This window comes from Acipenser ruthenus, chromosome 5 (genome assembly GCF_902713425.1).
Source record: "Acipenser ruthenus chromosome 5, fAciRut3.2 maternal haplotype, whole genome shotgun sequence".
Classification (NCBI taxonomy): domain Eukaryota; kingdom Metazoa; phylum Chordata; class Actinopteri; order Acipenseriformes; family Acipenseridae; genus Acipenser; species Acipenser ruthenus.
In genome coordinates, this window is record NC_081193.1 from 42,492,231 (window position 1) to 42,518,186 (window position 25,956).

The 25,956-nt window shown below is 37.3% G+C and overlaps 1 protein-coding gene across 7 annotated transcripts in view; it reads right to left on the reverse strand.

The window, feature by feature from the left end:
• Positions 1-4,878: 4,878 nt before the first annotated feature.
• Positions 4,879-25,956, reverse strand: part of LOC117403365 (rho guanine nucleotide exchange factor 10-like) — a 101,485-nt gene continuing 80,407 nt past the window's right edge. For all 7 annotated transcript variants that reach the window (XM_059024240.1, XM_034005458.3, XM_059024243.1 and 4 more), the window contains 4 exons: positions 17,907-18,049; positions 15,673-15,847; positions 7,902-8,024; positions 4,879-6,856 (listed from right to left, as the gene is read on the reverse strand). In XM_059024240.1, coding sequence (XP_058880223.1) covers positions 6,357-6,856; positions 7,902-8,024; positions 15,673-15,847; positions 17,907-18,049 — 941 coding nt within the window. In that variant the 3' untranslated portion in view covers positions 4,879-6,356. The remainder of the gene's footprint in view (positions 6,857-7,901; positions 8,025-15,672; positions 15,848-17,906; positions 18,050-25,956) is intronic.

Below are 25,956 nucleotides of genomic sequence, written 5' to 3' on the forward strand. Positions count from 1 at the left end.
GGATGGGCGATAATTTTGCTAAATCCCACCTCCTTTTATTAACCCTGCACGCAACACACTTGCAAGCACAGTATAAAGAAACGGGGCTTGTCTGTAAACAATAGTGCTGCTACAAAGGAGGTATTCATATGTATAATAAAATGTGCCATAGAAACAACTGCTGTATGTGTAGCATGCTGTATATCGATTCCATTGCTATTTGTGGTTGTTTGAATGTTTCCAGAATGCCCTGATTTACCATAGCCTATCTCCCCAGGCCTGCCTCTGGTGGTGTTCCGTAAATTCCTGATAAAAAAAAAAACAAACAAACAAAAAAAACGTGCTATATCATGTTTCTAATTGGTATTTACATCTGCTGGTGCCCGTTACTGACATTTATTATGTAAATAATATTAGTTATCATTGGGTCACAAATACCCAATTGTGGTCTACAGTGCACTGCATTTATTTATTTATTTATTTATTTATTTATTTTGAAAACTATACAGTTTAATAGAAGAAAAAACACACATTGATAAAAACATATGTTTTTCCTTCAGCAAAAGAGGCAAATGTCAGGGCTTCAATTACTGGCGGGCTGGGGTCGATTCTTTTAAATTTCTTCAAATAGTTTTATTTCCAAATTTCCTTTTTAACATGTTTTAAGCCGACAGGTATCACTTAAAACAGAAAGGAACCTGTTAAAAACACGTTAATTGGATGATGACATTTCCTGCCTTGTCTGGGCAGTTTTTCAGTATCAATCAATGATAATGAGAAAACACCTCCTGACAATCTGAAAACTTCTCTGCACATTATACATAGGCTAATGCTTCTGTTTATATTAAGGAAGATTAAATGGTATTCTTTTTGTAAGTAAAGAAGTGACAACATTTAATTTGATCAGAAAATGAATACGATTTAATTGTATTACAGCTTGATCCATGTCTCAGCCTATACTGTTGACGCCAAAAAATAAACTCCAGCCAAGATCAGCAAATAAATTAGCCTTCGTAAAATGCGTAATTATTTAATTTAGATTGTCAGAAGACAGTTTCTCATGCTTATTGATTGGCACCGAAAAATGGAATAGGCAGGACATTTCATCATGCAAATAAAACATTTTTTAACAGGTTCCTTTCTGCTTTGAGTGATGCCCGTCAGCTTACAGCATGTTAAAGGGTGGATTTGGAAATAAGGCTATTAGGAGAAACTTAAAGGGTTTACCTACGTGATTTACTATTGATCAGACTTAAAAAGTACTTCAGAAGGAAATTCCTGTTTCTGCAATCAGGGCACCTTCTAAACAAAACTCAGAAAAGCTGATTAGTCGGCTTCATTTATTACACACAGTCAAAAGATATTTAACACATTTCCTCACCTTTAATAGTAATAGTTTAATAGTAGAAAGCGGCTGAAAAAAATGCCAGTATTTATTAATCACGGCACACTAATGATCCAAGCAGAAACTGCAATAGAAAAAAAATATACAGAACAAATATCATGTCATATTAAATGGTATTTTGAAAAAAATAGATTCTATGAAGTAACCATTTAATAAATAGAAATATTGAGATATGTAATGTTTTCATGCAGGAAGGGCTTGGTTTGCAGATTAGACGCTGGAGCATAACACAGAGATAGAGCAAGATGGAAAGTGGAAATCAGAGAGAAGATGCAGTTTCTTAGGCAGAAAAGGGACTAGATTTGCAGCAGTAATCAACAATAAAGAAACAACATCCAGGACCCTATAAACAGTGCTGGCCAGGCAGCAAAAAGAAGGGAGGTCATGATTGTTGGGGACTCCATATTGAGAAACACAGCAAGTTCAGTTCGCAGTTTGGACCCCCTTACTACAACGGTGTGCTGCCTTCCAGGAGCCTCTGTCAAGCACATCACTGAGAATGTGGGCAGGCTCCTAGAATGAACAGGAGACGACCCGGTAGTAGTCATCCACATCGGTACAAACAACATTGGAAGAGACAGACCAAGATCCCTGCAAAACAAATTCAGAGAGGTAGGAAGGAAATTAAAAGACAAGACCAAAACTGTGATATTTTCTGGGATACTGCCGGCACCTTGCAAAGGACCATATGGACAGCTGGAAATACAAAATCAAAATGCATGGCTGAAATCGTGGTGCACACAGGAAGGCTTCACCTTTCTTGAACATTGGAGCATATTCTACAAGGACTATCTATATAGGTGGGACGGACTGCTTAAACAGAAAGGGAACCAATCTACTCGGAGAAAGGATCCTTGAGGAGGTCCAGAAGCATTTAAACTAGAAAGGAAGGGGGGAGAAAACAAAAAAACAGAAGGGAGACGACATCAAAACAAGGACAACAACTCAGGTAAGATAACTATTAAATGTATTTATCTTAATGCTAGAAGTCTCAGAAACAAAATGTTAGAACTTGAAGCTACTGCACTAACAAGTAACTACGATGTGATAGGTGTTACAGAAACTTGGTTGTCTGAGAGTGATGGAGACGAATATAATATTAGTGGGTACACACTATATAGGAAAGACAGGCAGGACAGAAGAGGAGGAGGGGTAGCGCTATACATAAGAAATAGTCTTCAAGCCCAGGTGTTAAATCAGGACAAAGAAAACAATGCAGAATCAATATGGGTCAGAATAATGGACACAAATTCAAAAGGGCATAATAGGAGCATGCTATAGACTGCCAAATTCAGACGCTGAGCAAAATAATCTGTTAAACAATGACATTCGAAATGCGTGTAGAAAAGGAGAAGCCATACTAATGGGGGATTTCAACTTCCCCCATATAAAATGGGAAAACCCGATGGGGGGCACGACGGACGAAATTGAAATGGTAGAAATGACAAATGACTGCTTCCTAACGCAATTTGTCAAGGCACCGACTAGAGGGGAGGCATGCTCAGTATGTATTATGTTAAGCAGTTCAGGGAACAGGGTGCTCTAGCATCCCACTCTAAGTAGCACTGCACTGTACTTCTTTTTATACATAACCACCTGTGGGTGTAACTTCTGCCCTCTCCAAAAACACTGGAAACAAAAACATAATCCAGATTGTCACTGTTCTGTGGTTAATGAAAGATTTTCAATGTGGGATGAGCAACCTTATGTGACTGAAAATAGACAAATGGTTGCCACCCATTCAGATTTGTGACAGCTCGCTTCATCGGTTTCAGTCCTCTCTATTTTGTTTCTGATTCAGTGCGATATCAAGGAAGCTGTGGTTTCCAATGGTCAAAGTTACACCATCAGCATCAGGGCAGTCACCATATTGAAATGGAAACAATAGCTGTATACAGGGGGCGCAATACAAAAATCACCCTGAACAGATTCAGACTTGAATGTGTCAAAAAACACAAACGATATCTTGTAAAATGAATAAAGTAACAACCAGCCAGTATTCTGAACAGTAATCCTTTTTTTATGTGCAGACAATATATATAAAATAAGGCTACATAACTGTTAAACATGCTAACAGTGTTAACAGGACATGTCCTCTAAACCAAGGAATTACAATGAAAAAGATCAAGGCAGAAAAAACATATAAATACATTAAAAGAAATTGCAGAATACGTTTTCCTACACATGCTTACTAGTTAAGCCTGCTATGTATTGGATAGGATTACAAAACATTAAAATGTCAATGTTGTGCAAATAGGCAATTGTATTTTGCGTTTCAAGGCATCATTATCAAGGAGTTTCCATGAAAAAGTAAAATGCCAAGCTTGTGGTATTGAACAATGTTCAGACTTGCAAAGCATTGTTTACAGTTAACATACTGGTATTAAGAAGATACAAATAAACCCGATTTAATTCATTTTATAAACCAAAACGCACAGAAATAACTGTCATTATTAAAATTAGCCTGAAAATGAGTATTTACCTTTTGGGATAAGTGTATTCCATTTACTGAACTATACACATGCCAATTACCAAATAGAACTTACAATAGCATACATCTGGTCTGTGCAAAGACAGACTCAAGACAAAATTAAACCACAGAGTAAAACCATTATTTGGTATAAAATAATTAGGGAAATATAGTAAAATAAAGGGATTATTACAAAACTGCTTTCTTGGTTTTGTTGTAGGTTACGATCAAGTCAAGTTACCTTATGTTTGAAATCTTACTGATATTGTCAGTATTACTGGAATAATATTAAAAGTGGAGGAGGGCGTTTTAACCAGTTTATTTGTTACCTGCCGAGCTGCACACTTTGTACGTTACCCCGCAACCTCCTTCATACAGCAGTCTTTTTTTTTTTTTTTTAAACACAACACTTTTTAGTTTACCAACTTATAACCAGTCATATAATTTTTTTCAGAGGCCATCACAAATCACGTTTATCAAATTCTTCATTTATATTAATCTAAAACACAGAATATGTGTATATTTATCACCCCTTATACGTTAATAAATGTAAAGTCCCTAGCTTTTGTCAGATGACCTCCGTCTCTACTGGCCAAATCTTCTGTATAGTTAAAATGGTGATCAACACTACTCATTTCAGGCAAGATGGATTTCAGCACAGACCATTACAAAACATCAAGAAGAAACATTAGAAGAAACAGAGAAAACAATGTGTGAATTGTACTGACATAAACCATGTCACATGTGTATTATTGTACATTTATAATGACTGGATAGCAGGGAAAGGGTATGCCAAATTGCACACAGGGAAAGGCAGTAGGAAATATGTTTACATTAGAAAACAATGGGAGACAGCTCATCATGAAAAGTACATACCAGTACAGTATACTTTCCAATAGCACGACCGTTGCATGTATCATGTAATACAAGCAGTAGAATAGTTGGGTGCTATTTAAATTAAAGTGTTTCATCAGTAAACAGTAGAATGTATTGTTAAAACAAATGTAATATATTTTCTAGTAGATCACGTTTGTTTTCTAGTTATTTTATTTATTTTTCTCAAAAGCAGACAGTGAAAACTCATGCTCTGAAAATATTGTCATTAGAGAATGAAACACAGTCCTCTGTGCTTTCAAAATCAACCAAACTTATAAAAAATAACTTCCACAAATCTGATACCAGGGTTAAATAATAATTCTGCCTGCATTATAATGGAATCATACTGATTACTATTAGCTAAATTACACCTTGATTATGGTATTAAATAAATCAATTAAGCAATGCAAATGCTAAGATTAATTGTCCTTTATTGTTTGTTTTGCCATTACTCTTTATCAACAGATTTACATGCAAAGTAATATTACATATACACTGAAATAACCAGAATATGTAGTATAAAAGGCCAAGATGCAGGAATATAGTTCCCCACAATACTCCATACCAAATAAATGTGTGTGTATGTGTATATATTAGCTAGAGAGAGAGAGAGAGAGAGATAGATAGATAGATAGATAGATATAGATAGATAGATAGATAGATAGATAATCACAAGATATCTGAAGTTTCTTAAACACTATAAGGTGGTAAACTATATTCCTTTATCTTGTTTAGTTCACTGTGCCCTTACAGTATATGGTACTAAAAGAAAGTCTTGAAGCCAACAGTAGCACAGTCATCATTGGTTTCATTCCTAAAGTGAGTTTTCGATTATTAATAATTAATAATAATAATAATAATAATAATAATATAAAAGTATATCAAAAGTTAATCTATCTTTGTAGAAAACATTATCTGAAATACCACAAAGCACAGTATTCTTTAGTTAATTCCTTATAGTGACCAAATATGCAATATAAAATCAAATCCCATTTTTGTACTAAGAATCTTAGTATTACAGATCTGAATTATAATTCCTCCCAAAACCCATACTGTAAAACTATTGGTTAGTGAAATGGGCCCTTAGCTTCCAGCTGAGAAATGCAATATCATACCCAAGCAGGAAGTTATCGTTGCAAATGAAAATGCATGGATTACTTTCCCTCACCTTCTCATTTAAGAAAATGAAGTACCATTTTAAAGATACACAGTAATATTATTAGAGAATTCTAAATAGGCACTAGTATTCGAGCTGGTAATGTTGTCGTATGCTCATAACATTATTCAAGCCCTGTTACACATTGTTCAGTGTGATTTTTTTAAAAATGTTCATTATATTGAAAATCAGAGGTGCGTAATTTTTAAACTGGGATTCGTGAGCCTTCTGTGCATAATGCCTTTCTACATGAGTCATAAACCAAACAGGTTTAAAGTATGAATATTAGTACGCCCCCCACATACCAACAAGAGTTGCTGGCTAAAGATAGATCCTATTAAAAAGCTGATGAGATGTAATGGGCTAACATGAAGGTATTACACATAAAGATCTTGACTGTAGGACTAGGTCACAGTGATATTTCAACGTAAGCAAGCTCTTCCGTTTCTTTTGTGAAAACATGATACATTTTATATATTAAGCAATGGAATTTGCCAAACCATGATTGTTGACACAGTCTCATCCTGCCGCTGTTGCTTTGATTTCTTATTCACTCTTCTGTGGCCTAAGCCCCCAGAAACCACAAGCACAGAACTAACAGTCATCTTTTTTGATCTTTTGTCACTAAGTGAAAAGCTTGGGTCATTCAGGAGCTCATAAATGGTACCGTCCTCTGGCCCGTGTTCGAGTGACACGTGAGACAGTGCCAGAGACCCTGAAGAAGCCGACAGGGTGCTTTGTTGAGCAATGGACTTGGTCGAGTCTCCCAGCCAAACCCCTTTGTCTTTAGTGTTCAACAAAGAGGACAATCCCTCGGGGGAACAGTTTCTCTGTTCTCCATCTTTACCTTCCGGCTGGGATGGAGCACTGCTTACCGATGTGCATCTCTGTTTCTTGCTGCTCACGGCTGCAGCCATTGTAAGGAATTTCACAGGACCGGTATGAGCATGGTACGAGACCATTCCCCTCCCTGTTAAATTAAATGTTAACAACATTAAATTAAAAAAAAAAAAAAAAAACAACAACGTCCAAATGTACAACAGAGAAGTCTATATAAAAAAAAAAATACTTGCTGTCACTGGTTTCAGTATGAATAGAACAAAAACAGTAAGTTAACTATGTAAACTACATATGGCTGACAGTCTTAACTTAGTTTATTTTGACACTGCTACAGGTAAAGTCAGCATAATATCTCAATGAAGAAGTATGTTCAAATTATTCCATCACCATTAAAATGATATCAGACCAACGGCTGTTTTCACAGACCCCGATACAAAGTCCCAGGAAGTTTATCTAGGTTAGAAGAACGGCAATATTCAAATTATTCACTCTAAATGGCACACCAGTTCCTTAATTAACTTCTATTTCACCCCAGAAGATAATTGCAATCCGTGTATCCCTTGCTATTATGAACTAGAACATATTAAATTGCTTTTGACTGAAAGCTATTTTAAGAAGTCATATATTTATTATTAGCATGATTAAACAATGAAAAAAAAAAGCCACAGTACTTAATTTATGGATTATGAAGAGCCAAAATCCACTGCCTTACTGCAACAAAAATATAACATAAAAGGAGAAAAACAATCTTGAATTTAGTAAGAATGGTCCTACTTATAATATTGACAGTACAGCTGATATTTTTTATGTTTACAATGGCTGGATAAATGCTTTTCTGTCTTGGCTGTAGAACAGAAATGTTTTGAGTGCCACACAGGAAGGACACAAAGACTCAAGATAAATAACAGATAAACTTGGATGTACGCCAAAAGTTATGCACATAGAGAAAATAATACATTTCAGACAAGCCATCGAACCCATTCAGAACACAAGTAGAGACATTTATTGTGTATGAGATGATACTTTATAAAACCATATTTGCAGACATTTGATATTGAAGGCTTAACATGTATGTATTTCAATGTTACAGAATCCAAAATGCTTTCTGTTTTTTTTATTTTTTTATATGCCAACCAATTTATGCTAGAGAAACACAACACAAAACAAAACCTCACCTGTTACTTTGGGTATGCCTTGTAACCGAGGGACAGGCAAAGCAACAATAATTCCCAAGTTAGTGCCAGCCATCAGCAAGCCATGACACACCAGGAGACTGGTCACTGAAACCCTCAGCTGACCTAAAAAAAAACAAAAAACACAGGACACAGTCATATAAATATTGCAATTCATAAACAAAAAAAAATTGTTTTGGTTTGCAAAGTTTGAAATACTGTGCCCTTTCCACAAAGCCTTTAAGTCAGTTGTGATGGGTTAAATTAAGTTTTATATGCTTGAGACCGTTTTAGAATGTTGTCAAAGAAGTCAACAACAGTTGTGAATATCAAACTGTATTAAAACCATCTAAACAGACTTAAAAAGTCTTCAAATTACTCATGCCATGACTTAAAGCTTTGTGAATAGGCAGCATTTAAAAGTTTCAATGTCTCAAATGTAATATGGTTGCTGAGTAAGCACAAACATTTCTCCCTGTAGCACCGTCCCAAGTTTATATAAGAAATACACCATTAAAAAACTACTCTGATAAATTAATATTAAATGATTTCTAAATTTTAAGTCTGATGATTAGTATTCATTATGTTTTTCTATGAAGAGCTGAGATATAATAAAAAGGTACCAAATACCAGGGTACAAGTACCAAGTACATTAAAATCACTTGGTCCCACCTTTTTTATGAAAGTAATAAAAACAATTATACCTTACAAGATAATAATCACAGGAAGCTGCTTCTACATGCATTCAAAGTAAAGTTAAGTTGTTTTACTCTCCTGTGTCACTGCCCATTTCAGAAACAAATAAATACAACTATGCACTGGCTTTAAAAACATCAGGCTTCACATGTTTTGTTAAGAAATAAAAATGCTATGTAGCTGATAATATGTCAAAAATGTTTTGGGAAAATTAGACCGATGTCTTTTTAAAAGATAGCATGATGAAGCTGTATATTCAGGCACTCCAAGTTATTAAGTATTCAGTACACCCACATTTATAGTTACATAACAGCCAACCACCATATTTTAAATATTTCTCACATGTTGTGTACACTGGCAGAGAAGGACAAATGGCAGTTTGATGTTGATAGGCTTACGCTTTCTCTGTTTTATATAGAAAGATGCACTGGTGATAGAACAATAAAGAAGTTAAAACAATTACATTCTCTCATAGTTGATATACTGTACTGTATACTTATTAGTTCAGTCTTTGTGGCAGAAACAGATTTTAAAATGCAAAGCTTGGCTATTTCTTTATCTCAAACTTCTTGGTTGGACCATGCCATGTGAAAAGAGCAGATTAGCTCTCACCAACTTTAGCAGTAACAGTCACCTGACAGCAAGGGCAGGAACAACAAGTTAACATCTGTAGCCTTTCTTTACTAGATGACAGTTTTAAACCATACGTTATCTACCATGGTGTAGAATTATCATTACATTTTGACTTATCATCTACTGCTTAATATTTACCTGACTAATCCCTTCTCCAATAAGATAAAATTGAATAAATAACTTTATAAAAGAATTTAAAGCAGCTTAAAAGAACATATCAGCAAGAGAAGCCCCACAGGCTTACTCAGTAATCTCAGAAGTATATTCTTTTAATTAGTCATGTCAGCCTCGCCTCAAAGAAAAAAACAGAAAAGAAAACCTTAGGTTATTATAATAACCCTGGTTCCCTGAAATAGAAATGTAACCATTACCTAAAGGGTATGAATACCAAATACAGGTCCTGCAAAAAATTGCAGTGCAACTGCCATGGGACAGGTTGTGGGGTTAATGCTCTTAGGCAAGCACAATGTCTGAAAAAAGGCCCACTTTTATTTATTTATTTATTTAGCAGACGCCTTTATCCAAGGCGAATTACAAAGACTAGGGTGTGTGAACTATGCATCAGCTGCAGAGTCACTTACAATTACGTCTCACCCCAAAGACGGGGCACAAGGAGGTTAAGTGACTTGCTCAGGGTCACACAATGAGTCAGTGGCTGAGGTGGGATTTGAACCGGGGACCTCCTGGTTACAAGCCCTTTTCTTTAACCACTGGACCACACAGCCTCCACTTGTACCCATACTGGGAACGTGTGGACGCTGATCCGACATTCTGCAGGGTGTCAATAACCCTGTTGGAAAACCCCAGACGCCTCACATGTTGCCGTTCAGGGGCCAGACCCAGAGCCGCAGGCTCAGTGGGTTGAGATGCCACAAGGTCCCCAGCGTCTGACTGAGTAGGTTGCAATGTTCGGGCAGGCTCCACGGCTGGCCGCTCAGGAGCTGCATCAAAGCTGAAAACCAGTCTCCTGGGCCAGTAAGGAGCTATTAACAGCACCCTGGCCTGGTCCTATCTGATTTTCTCCAGACACAGAGGGAGCATGGCGAGCAGTGGGAAGGCATACAGCAGCTGCCTCGGCCACTGGTGTGCCAAGGCATCTATCACTCGTGGGTCCCCGGCTCCTGTTATGGAGAACCAGCGGGGACAATGGGTTGATTCCTGGGAGGGAAAGAGGTCTATCTCTGCTTTCCAGAACCGTTGCCAAATGAGTCTCACCACCTCTGGGTGAAGCCTCCATTCTGAGGCACTGGGAACTCCCCTTGAGAGGAGGTCTGCCACCCAGTTGATCACCCCGGGCAGGTGTACTGCTCGCAAGGAGTGGAGATGACCGTGCATCCAGAGCAACAGCTTGCGGGCTGCTCGATGGAGACGGGGGGACTGCCCTGAGGTAGTGTTGTCCGCCTGAACAAAAAAAACCTGCAAGGCTAGATACACTGCTTGCCGCTCCAAAATATTGATATGGAGATCCTTCCGCTGGGGATTCCATACCCCTTGCACTCCCCTGCCGTTCAATATAGCGCCCCAACCGAGGCTGGACGCGTCCGTGGTGATGACCTCCCTTCTGGTGATGCTGCCCAGCACTTTGATGAAACATTGTCACCAGGCGGCCACGGTTCAATGCGGGCTGAAAAACCCTGCTGTTGAACCAGGCTTGGAGAGGGTGCATTCGCAGGAGACCCAAGTAAGAGTCTGGGAAGCTGCTGCCATCAAGCCCAGAAGCCTCTGGAATATCACTACTCTTAACTTTCTGTTTAGCTGAAAAAGCTTCAGACAAATGGCCATTCTCTGCACCCTGTCGTCCGATAGAGTGGATAACATGGACCTGGAGTCTAGGCGCACTCCCAAATAGTCTGCGAGGGTGTGAGCTGGCTTTTTGCACATTTCACCGACAGGCCCAACCGATGAAGGTGGTCGGTGCACTGGAGACTGAACACAATTGAGCCAGTCGTCCACGTATTTGAGTATTCTGATGCCTCGGAGTCTCAATGGGGCCAGAATAGCCTCCACGCACTTCGAAAAGGCATGGGGAGCTCGAGAGAGGCCAAACGGCAAGACCCTGAACTCATACGCTGTTCTCTGAAAGGCGAACCACAGGTACTTAAGTGCGCCAGTTTTTATGGCGATACGGAAATAGGCACCTTTGAGGTCCACCGTGATGAACCAATCGGCTGGCCTGAATGACTGCAACAGCTGTTGCATCGTCAACATTTTTAACCTCCTTTGGCTCAGAACAGGTTGACCTGCCTGAGGTCGAGGCCACCATTCTGTTTGGGCATGGAGTAGAACCCATCCTACAACTGGAGGGGGTGTGCCATATGAATAGCCTGTTTTTGCAGCAGAGCTGCTACCTCCTGACACCACAGCAGTGTCCTGTGGGTCTGTGACTGATGCTGCAGTCACGCCCCGAAAGGGAAGAGGCCGTGCTTGAACTGCAGTGTGTAGCCGGTCTGAATGGTAGTAAGCACCCAGATGTCTGTGGTGCACGGACGCCAATAATCCAGATGGCTACTTGGCCAAGTTGTATTTAAATTAGTATATGCAAACAGCATAGCAATAAAAGCATTATGTTTACCGAAACAATAATATGGTATACGTTACCAAAGTGGATAACAGAACATTCCTAAACAAGCAACTTTGAATGACATTCAGCTCGTACCTTTCTATTTTTTTTTTTTTTTTAAATTTGTTTCACTGTATCATGCTTCAATAGCTTTTTTTTATTCCTTTAGTCAGCAACCAACATGTGTGGCATTAAAAGTAAAACATATTACATAAAAAAATAACGTTTAATCGTTTAGGTAACAAAAATAAAATCACTATTCATGTTCCACAGAATTGACACACTAGCACTGCTTTTTTTGTTCTCATACAAGCAATTAAATTACTGAAATTGCTGGAAGTACTGAGAAACAGGCAGTTGCTTTGGAAACTAAGGATAAGTTACATAATACATCAATTCAAAAAAAGACAAATGAAAAGTGCTATGGGAGCAATACTGAATTTACAAATGTAAGCCTTACTCAAAACGTACAATAACTATACATTCTTTCAAGGGGAGACATGGTTGTAGCACTCTTGTTTACAATGCAGTTCTGCACATTAATGCATACATGAGTGAATAAGTAGGCCACTGAGCACAATGACATCGGTTGCAGTTCAGATTCCCTAAAGACAAATAATTTGTGTGTCAAAGTCTGCTAACAGTTCCTGCATTGAATCACAGATAAAAGATGTTACTTTTTTTTTTGTTAAGAAACATTTCCCCCCCATGATCCGATTCTTCATTCTTGGTTTCAGACCCGGCATGTGTACTGGTTTCTAGATGGAGCGGAACCTTGGAGGGTCATGATGAAAGTGGAGGGAGGCACCCAGAAAGCAAACTGGTTCAAGATGCAAGCATGAAGGAAGATGCTTAGAGGGTTCGTGAAGAAATAATTAAAAGGAAGCAGATGAGCATCTCGATAGGTAACCCTTCATTGAGGGTGCCCCACATCCAATCAGAGGAGACCCAATACTTGATGACGAGAAAGGCTTTACTGTAATTATACCAGGGCAGATTAGAACGCTGTTGGACCAGAGCAGAGATGATCTTATGTAGATACTTTGTCTGCAGGACAGATACGGTTTTAAAAATATACAACTGAAGTACAGTATGCTGTTGTGTCCGGCTTCTATTTTAATCATTTTAAATACTCATGCACTGAAACAATGAGCAATGTTGTCATCTTCTGTCCAGTCTTGTGTGATACCAGTATGAGAGCACACAGGAGTATTGCATGTTGATAGTATGTGATAAAATTGTGGACAGTCATGTTTTGATGAACAAGGAAAAAACAAAAAGGATATGTTTAAAACCTTCTCGCAGATACCAACAGTTTATTTACAAGGAACGTTTCAGTACTAGTTCTTTACATGTTTATTTATATCTAAAAAGGATGGGGAACACCCTTTTTCTAATGTTCCAAATGTTTTTGTTCTTTTATGCTAGGAAAAATTATGAAAAGATTAAAAGGAAGGAAATTGAATTCATGAGGTGACATCAACTCAATGAAGCCTAAAGAAGAGACAATTTCAAGGTCAACATATGTTTATAGATCATAAACCGAACTGCAGATGTTCCTTTGGTAAAACACCACAAAGGAAATGAAGTTTCCTAAAGTTGTCATGTCTTTTCATGAAAAATACTTAAACCTTTCAATATTATAAATATGAAACAGTTATTTTATACAGGCATTGTTAAAAGCGTCGCCCTGTAGCCTTATGTTGTTTATTTCAAGGAGCTTTTAGCAGGAAAATATTCTTACAGTGCATGCCTCAGGTTCAAAATGTAAGATATTTTGAAATTTTCTAGTGTTCATTTTTTTATTTTTATTTTTTATTTTTTTTACATAATCACCCGCCTCCGACTCTCTGGGGCAAATCTGTTCTGTTACTGCAGGATAAAATGATTGCTTGCAAATTTGTGAACATTACATCATCCACTGCTTTTGTCGATTGCTGAACCATATGTCAAGGTGCCAGCCAAATATTTCTCTTCCCAAGCTTTGCTATTGTTACCTGATACATTTCAATAATGTACAGAAATCTGCAACCCTATGTGTGTGTACAGTACTTATACACAACCAACTATGTTTGTTTTAAGTGGGAGTGGAGTTGAACACACTGCTTACTATGTTCTTCCAGAGCCCCTATTGTACTCCCAAAAGTTAAATATACAATGTGGCAATACATCTTGAACCAAAAATAGCTTTCAACCCTTCCCCCCTAGAGGTATCTAACAAAACTACTGCACAGGAAGCACTCTGATTGGTTGAGACACAAAGACTGGCCTCAGAGGCTTGGTAAACTCTACTAGTTTGAGGAGAATTTGCCTTACTAACATTATTTTAAATAGCGTTCAAAGAAAACCTTGGTATTGTACTTCTAGCATTTGAATAAACCATAAGCAAAAATGCGACAGGGAATTGCAGCAATTGGAGCATTCTCACTGAGGAACAAACATTTGAATTATTATTATTATTATTTATTTCTTAGCAGACACCCTTATCCAGGGTGACTTACAATTGTTACAAGATATCACATTATTTTTACATTCAATTACCCATTTATACAGTTGGGTTTTTACTGGAGCAATCTATGTAAAGTACCTTGCTCAAGGGTACAGCAGCAGTGTCCCCCACTGGGGATTGAACCCACGACCCTCCAGTCAAGAGTCCAGAGCCCTAACCACTACTCCACACTGCTGCCCATATTGTCCATGTACTGTAGGAATGTTTCTAAATGGAAACAGTGAAAACCATAATAAAACAAAAGCTCTATTAAATTATGTTTATGGGAGAGGAAGGTCAATGCCAAATGCAGCCTGACCAAGCAGCTCACATCCGTCACTTATTTGTTATGTGGCTTTGAAAGGGTGTGTGACTGAAATCAAAAGGGATATGGTTGAATCTTACTTGCCTTAATGTATTGTTGTCTTAACTAGCTTAAATGTGACTATTGTGTGAATTGGTCATGATTCTTGGATGACCTGATTTAAAGGTTACAGGGCATGAGCTTATTCACCAGCTATTCTCAAAATCTGATAGCACTACAGGTATTTTCAGTTTCATATATAATGATATAGTAATGTTCTCAGAGCTTTGTCACTTAGTGTGTGTCATTTAGGACGCACAGGACGTTTAGATAGAGAAGAGAAGTTGAGTTGGTGACTGCAAACGGGTTTGTTTAGGCCTTGTGGGAAAGTGCATAAAAGACCAGGATTCTGCCAGTTTCAAGGGGACATAATATTATTTTATTAGCAGGATCAAGTTTTCACCAAATCAAAAAGAATAAACAAACAAGCCTGCCATCTTCCCTACACCTTTGTCACCAAGGCAAGTCCAACTCCACCGACTCCTGCATAATACCAGCAGCTTCCCCATGAGCATAAGTTAAAGAAAAAAAAGGTTATTTATTTTATAATTATAATATATGTAATTATAGAAATATTTATGAAATAAAAATATTCATAAATGTAGTTCCACAAGAAATAGATTAACGGGTGCCATGCTTGCCAAATTCTAGATAAATGAAAACAAGCTACAACATGTCTCCATATCTCACTTATAACAAGAAAAGTTTCAGCTTGTTTTTACTTCCTTATAGGATTATTAAATGAACTCAATATGTGAGCAAACTCAAATGTTTTTTTTTTTTTGTTCTGTATTTTGGGGGAATTAATAAAAAAGGAAATTAACATTCAATGTTCCTACAATTAATGTATTTATAATTGGAGGGCTGTGGAAAAATCTCACCCTCTAACTCTAGTGTTTATTTGCATTACACACTTTAAAAGTGCTTGACAGTAACTTGTGGTTGATGTAATCAAATCAAAGCTTGAATTTCAATTACAGCAACTGTCAACATTTTATAAAAGATACCAGAATACCGTGCAGCTAATTCTTACCCGGCAGCATGTTGTGGATGGGAGTTGCAATGTTGATGTCTTGGAGGTGTTCCAGAGTTTCTGTGTGGAACAGTCGTAGTGTAGAACTGGAGCTGAAGGCAATCCAGACTCCAACACCAGCAACAGCCATGTGGGATACAGCCACCCCTTCCTCCTGATGGGCTTCGAGCTGACGCTGCAAAAGAAGGTCCAAATGTTAATGAAGGACTATATAGTTTTGCCTTATACTATCAGATAACACACTGGAACACCTACAAATTTATACATCTGCATAATAAAAAGTAGCTATTTCTCCAGAAAGGTACTAATTTTGTGTTCAAATCTGTGTATTCCTGGTATACAAAAGCAAACAAATATAGGACTAACACTTCAAACCAAACCTTTTAGAAAAGAGGTACACTAACTAAAAAAAAGGAAATGCGGTTCAAAGGAAGCAGACTTTACTACTAGTAGACATGCAGTGGCTGTTTGTATCCAGTACATGACACGATTTATGTTACAGTCCTGTGGTTAGCAAGTCCACACTTGCCTCTCATCTAAATTGTATTAAGAAAACACTGCTGAACTATCACTAGGGTTGCAAAATTCCCAGGAATTTTGAGAGCGGTAACTTTCTGACTTTTTGGTAGGTACCCATGATAGATGTTGCTTAAGGCTAGTGTACAGTGTATTGCATCTTATTGCCAAGAGACAGAAAAGTCTAAGCTTACAGCATTGGGCTATCTGATCACCAAAAGAAAGTAACTAAAGTGTGAAGGATGAAAAAAATCTGTGCTTTGTAAAGAGCTTCATTATTTATTTATTTATTTATTGCAAAGGGCTGCAATTTTTTTTTGTAGTAGCTTCAGTATTATTTTTTATAACCTTGTTATGAAGCACTATCATGTCATGAGTCAAATGGCAATAAGTTGAAACATTGAATAAATGGTGTCACATAAAAAAAAATACTGAATGAAGAGGTCTCTAAACCCCTTCTACTTTATGCTTATTTTATTCCTACTTGGCCAAAGATTGTGAGGGCTACTTCCAGCAGATCTCAGATAATAAAGGATTGCTTGGTATGGCCTTTAGTTAGTAGAAAGTTGCGCGAGGTTACATCACAAACAGGATTTTCACTGCTGAAGTCTTGTGAGTCAATTGTACAGCTTTTTAGCATGAAAAGGCGATTTACCCCCCTTTATTATTTTATTATTTTATATTATTTTCTTAGCAGACGCCCTTATCCAGGGCGACTTACAATTGTTACACAATATATCACATTATTTTTTTTTTTACATACAATTACCCATTTATACAGTTGGGTTTTTACTGGAGCAATCTAGGTAAAGTACCTTGCTCAAGGGTACAGCAGCAGTATCCCCCACTGGGGATTGAACCCACGACCCTCCGGTCAAGAGTCCAGAGCCCTAACCACTACGCCACACTGCTGCCCTTTAAAGTCCTACAATGTTTTAGACACACTTCATATAGCCAGGGCTGGATTAACGCAGGGGCCTCAGATTCTGAGGGGCCCCAAATTTATATATATATATATATATATATATATATATATATATATATATATATATATATATATATATATATATATATATATATATATATGTTTAATCTGACCCTGTCTATAGCGTGAGGAATGTGCGTGCTACGTAACATAAGTTATAACAGTGGAGAGAGAAGATGGAGTTTCTATACTGCGTGGAAACCCGACCACAGTCTGACTGTGGTCTGTATCATTAATATAACCAGAGGTTAAAACAATGAGGCACAGAAAACAGTGAATGTTCACTGGACACTTCATAAAGAGTTTAGTAGAATACAGCTGTGTACCAATTTTAAAAGACGGTATGTGAAAGCATGTGGTCTGTATAAAGCAATGTGTCAGTGAAAGGATGAAACCTCTGGGGCACTTAAACTGCAGTTTCTGAGTCTGGGCACTATTTCAAGGGCACAGACCAGTCTTGACCTGGGGGCTATACCACACCTTGGTAAATCTGATTCTGAAACAAGGATTTCAAGACAGGAATGGTGAACTACTGCATCCTTCAAGATTAAAGAGTTTTAGAATTGTATGTCAAAAACAGATTTTTGATGTCATTTTTTAAATTAAAGTTTGTCATCCATAAAACTGAATTTCCCTTTGTTCAAAAATTACAAAATGATATAATTACATACAGTATTAGAAAGAAATTTAAAAAGTCATATTTCAATTGACTATTTGAAAGAAATAGCAATACCTCCACAATATGCGTCTTGGTGCCGATAATAGAGAGCTGTCCACCTGAAGATGCCCAGATTGTGTCTTCCATTGCCAGAACACTTTTTACAGGGAGAACCCCCAGCTGCAGAATCTTAGGGGAATCTGAGTTCCAGGACCCATCTGGGAATAGGAGAGAAAAATATGTATTTGTTCATAAATATGTATACTCCCACTCTGCCTTCTCAAGTTAAAACACACTAGTTAAACAGGAGATGTATGCAAGGTAGTGATAATCTATTATAAAATATTATAAAAAGAAAACAATATAGATAAATCAATTTTGTCTGTTATTCGTACTGATTAAACAAGGAAGCCGTTACTTAGATCATGGTAACGTTCTAGCTATTTGCACCTGCTTTTTTTTTTGTAATCAGAATTGATAAAGTAAGAATGATCTACCCATTATGTGTTCATTTTTAGCGTGAGTGAAACCATGGTTAACATTATAACAAAACTGGAGCTGCCATTCTCCATGACAGAGCATTTTATAGACACTGAATAAAACTTAATATCCTGTTAAGGTCATTGCCTGTTATCTTATAAAATTGTAATATTTTTAACAGTTATTTAATTTTAGTTTTGGTCTATAAAATAAACTTCATAGCTTTAAATTGTATCCATGTTGTTCTGTAGTACTCCACTGTCCAATACGATTTGCATTGTGGGCCTCGTGCGTATCTACATGGGGCGGTACAAACGTCCGTCATCTATCGGGAAGCTCTATAAGCAATGGTTTACCGCTTTAGGAAAGATACTACAGTCAGCACTCGCATATCCGACCCTATAAAATTTTGACTTCAGTGACAGTTAAACGCGTGTGACGCATATCTGATTATTTCACTTTGGCCTGTTCCAACCCTTGTCTGTTTTTCAGGGAACACACACACAAAAAAATACAATATCAAAAATACATAGCTGAAAGGACTGTGTTTTAAAATAAGTAGGCTTCCATTTAGATGTACCATATTGGTTTTGTTGGTACAGTACTATATTTTCAACAGAATAAGTATTTTAATATCCCTTACCAAAACTAAAGAGACGACGTTAACTGTAACACAGTACATACTTTTACCCTAGCTTGTCTCGTTAGCTTTGTTTTGACTGCATTTTTTTTTTTTTTTTTAAACATGGGCTGTGACGGATATTCAGATAAATTGTAATGATGAAGAGAAGGGCTTTGTATCAGAAAACTTGTGACAGAGTCGGAAATCGTGTGTGACAGTAAGTGCATTAATTTATTACACACACACACACACACACACACACACACACACACATATATATATATATACACACACACATATATATGGGGATTGATTTTATTTTTAATACAAGGGCGGTAAAACGCGACTGACGTGTATCTGGGTAACGGATACCCGAGTGCTGATTGTAATAATGTATGTGTTTAAAAAATAAAAAATAATACTGGTAATTATGTATGTGTTCACTCAGGGTCGGTCATATAAACTGCAGCGTAAGGTATCAGAAAAATGCTACTGAATAAAAAAAAAATTGTAGCAAATCAAGAGATTGGGGTATCAAAATGCTACCAAATATGCGTTAACTTCAAGTCTTCCCTTACACCATATTTACAGTGTTTTTTGTCTAATCCCTGTATATAAAACAAATTGGTAGATACATGGCTGGCCTAGCTATACATTCAAATAATTTAAATACTGCCATTAGAATTTGTGTACTAAGTTCATGAAAATCAAACAGAACATGTGAAATTGTGTATTTCTGCTAGTAAAAACTTTACAGAGAGGGGGCTGCATTTAAATGAGTGTGGTATTTAACCACCAGAGAATAACCAAGTACTGTGTGTGCAGCACCACAGAGGATTGTGGTACCTCTATATGCCTCTAGGGCAGAAGTTTAATCCTGGTCTACAAAGGTTGTAGGAAAGGAATGAAATTAAATAAAAGACAGTTTGATTAAATGAACACTTGTCAGATTCTGAAACACTAGGTTGGTCCTTCCTGACCAAACATGCAGAGGACTGCAGGGTGTTAAGAACAAGTTATATATGTATCCCCTGCCAAGGATTAAAAAAACACTGTCATTTCCAGAAAATACGATCACCACAATACCCACCCAAAACATAAATGTACAATGCTGGAGTACAATCTCAAATACTCATGCAAAGTTTCATCAAATGCAGGAAAGCTGTTCCAAAGATTCACAAACATATTTACAAATAACTTTTAAAAATTAAACAATGTTTTTTTCAATGGTCGGTTTATGAAGGGTTCTTCAACTACAGTATAAAGGCATTTCATTAATATCATACTGTATTTTTTTTATAAAAACATTATTTAAATGATGAGAAAGATTTGTACATAGAGGCCATAGGCTAGAATATCTCAGCCCAAGAACTCAAAACCATAGAAACGTAGGTCACCACTTCCACGACTTAGAGTTTAGTGTTTAATATACTGCATAGTAAAAACATGCAATAGATGTGCGAGTTATTTCACCAGCTATAATGTCCACAGCACAATTCACTTGTGAGACCCCCTGTATTGAATAGCAGGGGGGGTGTTCAGGTCAGGACTGGGGTGCTCTTGCAGAGTTGACAGGGGAAGCCAGCAATTCATTTTAAATCATTCTTTTTTCTACATAAACCTACAATGTCCACATACAATCATGTTCATCTTAAGCTGCATCCACTGTGGACTCGAGCGAATAATTTAGAAGTCACTGCAGTCAAATGGGAGTATCCACACCAGCAGGGAGCGATGCAAGCAACGTTGCTTTGAGAATTTCGTGTTGCTAAAACAGCACCGGTTTCTATTTTTTTTTTTGTCGCACGACTGGAATGAAACTGACCAACGAGAAGCAAGATTAACACCCTTGACACACGTCAAACACACGCCTCAAAACAAGTCACGCCTGAAAACAAGTTAATCATGGACGACAAAAAGTGAATTTGTGAGGTGCAGCAGTATCCATTATTACATGATTGTAAATTGAACGACTACAAAGACATCCAGAAGAAAGACAATGTCTGGGTGGCTTGCAGGTGATGCATTTAACAGCACCGAGACATTTTCTTTCCAATTTTGCAAGTTGCATAAAAATAGGTTTATTAATAAGCAAAAATAAAACAGAGAATACATGCAGTCTACATATCCAGCATTTAAATGAAAAATGTGCACTTTTGCTGGCTTTTAAAAATGACACAAAAAAGGTCCCGCATTCACACAACTTGAACATGTGACCTAATTTTAAGCTATGGCTTTTTTTGGTTTGTTTGTTTGTTTTCATCATAAATAACGTTTTGTTCACTAAATTGTTCTGTGGCACAAATCCGTGACAAGGAGTTCTTTACATAAAGCAAAAGTTTTGTGGAGATTCACCAAACAAACAAAATTATTATCAAGGTCCTACTATACTACATATATTTTAAAACAAAGCCAGCAATACTTTTGTGTTCTGTGTGACACATCCCAGTATTACCAAGCTCATACATAGTTTTGAAGATTACAAGCCATATTTATAAAGCATTTTCTGTCAAGTTCACCAGACTGTTTTAAAAGGAAAAACGAAATAAAAGTAAATACAAGGCAAGTGGTGACATGTGCATAATAACACTGATTTTAATAATAATAATAATAATAATAATAATAATAATAATAATAATAATAATAATGTTGTACTTTAAAATATTTAAAGTTAATAAACAAAAAGGATCAAAGAAGGAATTTGTAAAGAAACACAACTGAGATTGCAGTAAGTTGTTTAAATAAATGTATAACAATAACATAATTTTGTTGAAAATATCAGTTCAACTATACTACTCTTGTCTGCTACTGGAGATGTACTGGGCTTCAAATCAGACTACTACTATTACTACAGGTACCACGAAAAAAAATACTATGACTACAACTGTACAATTACTACTACTAATAATGATAACAATAAAACTGTTGGATATATAGGGATGTTAAATGATCTATAGATTTTACGTCCAACCTTTATTTTACAACGGAGTTGCTGGAGGTCAGGATGGCAACCAAACAAGCCCTGTTTTGTAATGTGACAGCCCATCTCTAGTGTGTCCAATAGGAATGCATGGGTCATGTATTTATTTCCAGTCTTTTGGATCGTTTCCTGTCTAGTGTGGATTGACATTCGGCGACTTTGCTCACGTTGCTCTGTCCAGTGTGGATGCAGCTTTAGTTGCACTTTGAAATTGTGTTTCTCAGTTTGTTAAAATCCACAGCAACAAGCTGTGCAGGTCAACACTTCCTTCCTCACCCCTGAAATCTTTCAGCAGATGAGAGCACTACCTCCAAGAACTGCAGCTCCCCAAAGAGGAGATTTACAAATCGTCTGGGCTCCACTGTATGATTAGCGCAACTGCAAAAAAATCTCTTTGAATCACGCTCTTGGGGCATCCGCGGTAGACCGCGATGATCGATTAAATGTCCTATGCGCATAGGACATGTTTCAGAATTGTTTTTCAATACTGCTGCATGGTACAATATCCTGATTGCATGTGATGGAAATGGCTCCTGTGACAGGTAATGACCCTGAACCTATTCTTTATTCCTTTGTGCTCCTGCTATCAGGCAAATATTTATAGCAGTTGGTGGGAGATGAATGTTAGCAATTCACAAATCGGATTAAGCCCAAGTACAGATTATGCCATTACTTTCACATATTTGTATAGGGTTCAGGCTGAAGGGTGAAGTTCTTTGTAAAGCGCTGTTTTTTTTCATGATGACATTTAAATTTCACACATTACAGAAATATTTGCCTTTTTGTTTTTAAGGCATTTTGCTGAAAAAAAAAAGTGATCGGTTCCTAATGCAGCAATGATTACATTCAGACTCCTCAGGCCAAGTTCAGAGATCTGACCTTTTCTCCAGTTGAGTCCTTACAGCCTTTTTGTACTTGCTGGTTTTATCTTGGTAACCATAGAGATTTTCACAAATACAGAATGCAGTTAGTTTTCTTTTTTTTCTAGACTAGGTCTGCTGTTCCAGTTAGCCTGACTGGATTTGTTTTTAAAACACATTGATTCAAAAACAGGTTTCATTCGTCTGATCAGGGACACACAGATATAGTAGGCATTTGAAAGAAGCTATCTCTTTGTTTCTCTAAACTATCATATGTTGTTCATAGCAACTGCTGGACTTTCGACTTTGCAATTATATCAGTCTTCTCAGTCTTTAAAAAGCTATAATTATCTGTTAGAGAAGCCATGTTTACTCTGCACAGCTGTAGAGTTATACCATTTTAAAATAAGCAAGATCTTCAGGAGCATACGCTTTTCTCTTTTTTTCCCAATATCTAGAAAAAAAAACCCTGTATGCGCTTATTTTCTTTTACTGTTCATAGGATAAATGAGATGTTAAATGAAACTAAAAAGCACTTAATTCTGGACATATTGTCCAACATATTGACCATTTACATTTACATTTAAGGACTGAACTTACGTTTATCAGTTATATGTGAATTTACTGTTGTGTCCTGACTAGAAGTGCTGGTTATTAGTTGTGATGACTAGTCTGCATTTTAATGACATGCTTCCTGATACACTCTATATATTTATTTAATTTTGGTTAGTGAAGAAAAAAAAAATTCTGTTGAGTTCCTGGCAGTCCTCTCACAGGCAGTATTATGGACATGCATTAACATGCTCATGTGCTGACTTGTGCTTGCGTTGTGAACGGCTTACGCAACCAGAGCACAGAACAGCTCACTACCAGCCAACAGATAACCTACTTTCAGCTTGAATGTAGAACACATGCCTAACTACAGTGATATATGGCTTGCATATGTCAGTGTGTTGACAGAAGAATAAAATACCTCCATCGCAAATAGCATATGTTCATATGAATATGAAAGGGATCTATTCAGTCTATTCATTTACATGATGCTTTCTTTGTATTGTATCATAAGAAATCTTTCCCTTGTAAATATCTTTCTGGACAGAGGAATAAACTGAAGAGTCAAAAACAGAATGGATTTATGTAGATTAAGCCCATGAAATTTAGGGCAAGGCACATTTTCATAACTAACAATGGTCAGCATTTATGCAAGGCTTCACATAGCAATTGAAATCCAGACATGGTTTGGCTTTTTTGGCTACCTTGTGGATAAGAAAACTTGGAATTAGAAGGAAAATAAAAGATTATATTCTTGACAGTGTTAAGTTTGTATTGTGAAAAAGCAGTAATTATGAAAAAATATCCTAATGAATGTACTGCAGTAGTCTTTGTGCCTACTGTTGTCCTCTTCATAATTCATAGTGCTGCTATGAGAAATGTTGATATGAAATGCTGTGACACATGGTCACCCGTGTCATGGCGATACCATCACATTGGCAGAGCAAAATCTCCATCTCTGCACTAATAGTGTATTTCCACACTATATAGGTTAGTGCTGTAGACTAATGTCGCTAGGCCACCGGCGTAGATTTAGCTAGGGACGGTAGGGACATGTCCCTACCAATGTCAAGGGACCGTTGAATTGTCCCTACCAATAATTTTGATAAATCTGAAATGTATTTTGTCAAGTCATTTTATCCGCTCCACAAAGGGTTAACTCTCTCAAGATCCCCTCGTTGCTCCTCCCTCCTCCAAAAAAAAAACAACGCTAATTTGATTGGCTTAGGCCCTAGGTTCTCAACCGGGGGGGCCGTGAAACCTTCCAGGGGAGCGCGGTGAACATTTGAATAATAACGTACTAGTAATAATAACAGTGACGTGCCAAACGATACTCCCGATTTCGCCCTTTGAGTGCAGCGAGTTATTAAAGAGAGAAAAAGAGATACCGGTAGCTTTAAAAAGAAAAAGGGTTTTGGGGTGTAATTAGCAGACAAGAAAACTACAAATTCCATAATGCATCACTGTAACACTGACTCAGTGCGCGGCTGACGTCAGGGACCAAGCAGAGTGTGTTGTTTTCATTGAGGCGCGAAAGTGCACAAGGACTCGGGAGTGAAAGGTCGTGTTCCGGGTTTAAAATTAAAAAAAATCTAGTCATTCTTAAACGGTGTATATTGTGCCACAATTTTCACATTTATTTTTTAAAATAAGAATAAATATAATCAGTTTAATTCGATATTTGTGTTTGTTGGTTAATGCGTTGTCACATTATTTCTATCCTCCGCCTTCCTCCCTTTGTAACTAACTTACTCCTTGCTAGATATTTTTGTATTGTGTGTGTAAAAAGCGAACACGAACATATGTATTTGATTGAATGGACAGTGTGATTATCCAGGCGGCTAAATAAACACACTATATTATATAGGCAGTAAAAAAATACATATTAAAAAGTCAAATTAACCGGGGGGCGGGGGGCGGGGGACAGATATAAAAAGTAATTTCAGTGGGGCGTGAGTAAAACAAGATGGGGAATCGCTGGCTTGGGCTGAACTCTGGAAAGACGCTCATCTGAAGTTGCCGCTTGCCGGTCAGTCTGATATGAGTGTGAGCCACTGATTGAATGAAAGCCAGGTGCCGGGGCTGAAGGTATTGTCAGCTTGTCAGCAACATAGTTTGAGAGAATAAACCTACCTACCTAATGGGTAGGTAAGTAGGTTTATTACGTTAGCGACCCATTGCTAGCTGCTAACCCCACGTCCTTGGTGGCTAGCTAGCTTGTTTCACAGCTAAATCATTTTGTGTGTGTGTGTGTGTGTGTGTGTGTGTGTGTGTGAGTGTGAGAGAGAGAGAGAGAGAGAGAAAGGGAGAGAGCATGAGCATGTTTTGATATCGTCAACCAACTAAGGTTATCTAATCACTTCAATTTGGCTTTAGGTGACCAAAGCATAATGGCAGCCAAAAAAAGAAAGATGGACGTAAGGAAGTTTTTTTTTTTTACAAAAAGTCAAAGTGTAAGTAGGAAGATGTCGTTAAAGTAATAAACACAATTGATAATGATTCTCATAGCAAATGTAAAAATAATTTAATAATGAAGTTAGCAGTCATACTTTCTCTCTAAACAGCATGCATCAATTTATCATTTTATCAGGCAAATGAAGCAGTGCAACCTGGTAAAAGCAGTACAGAGGC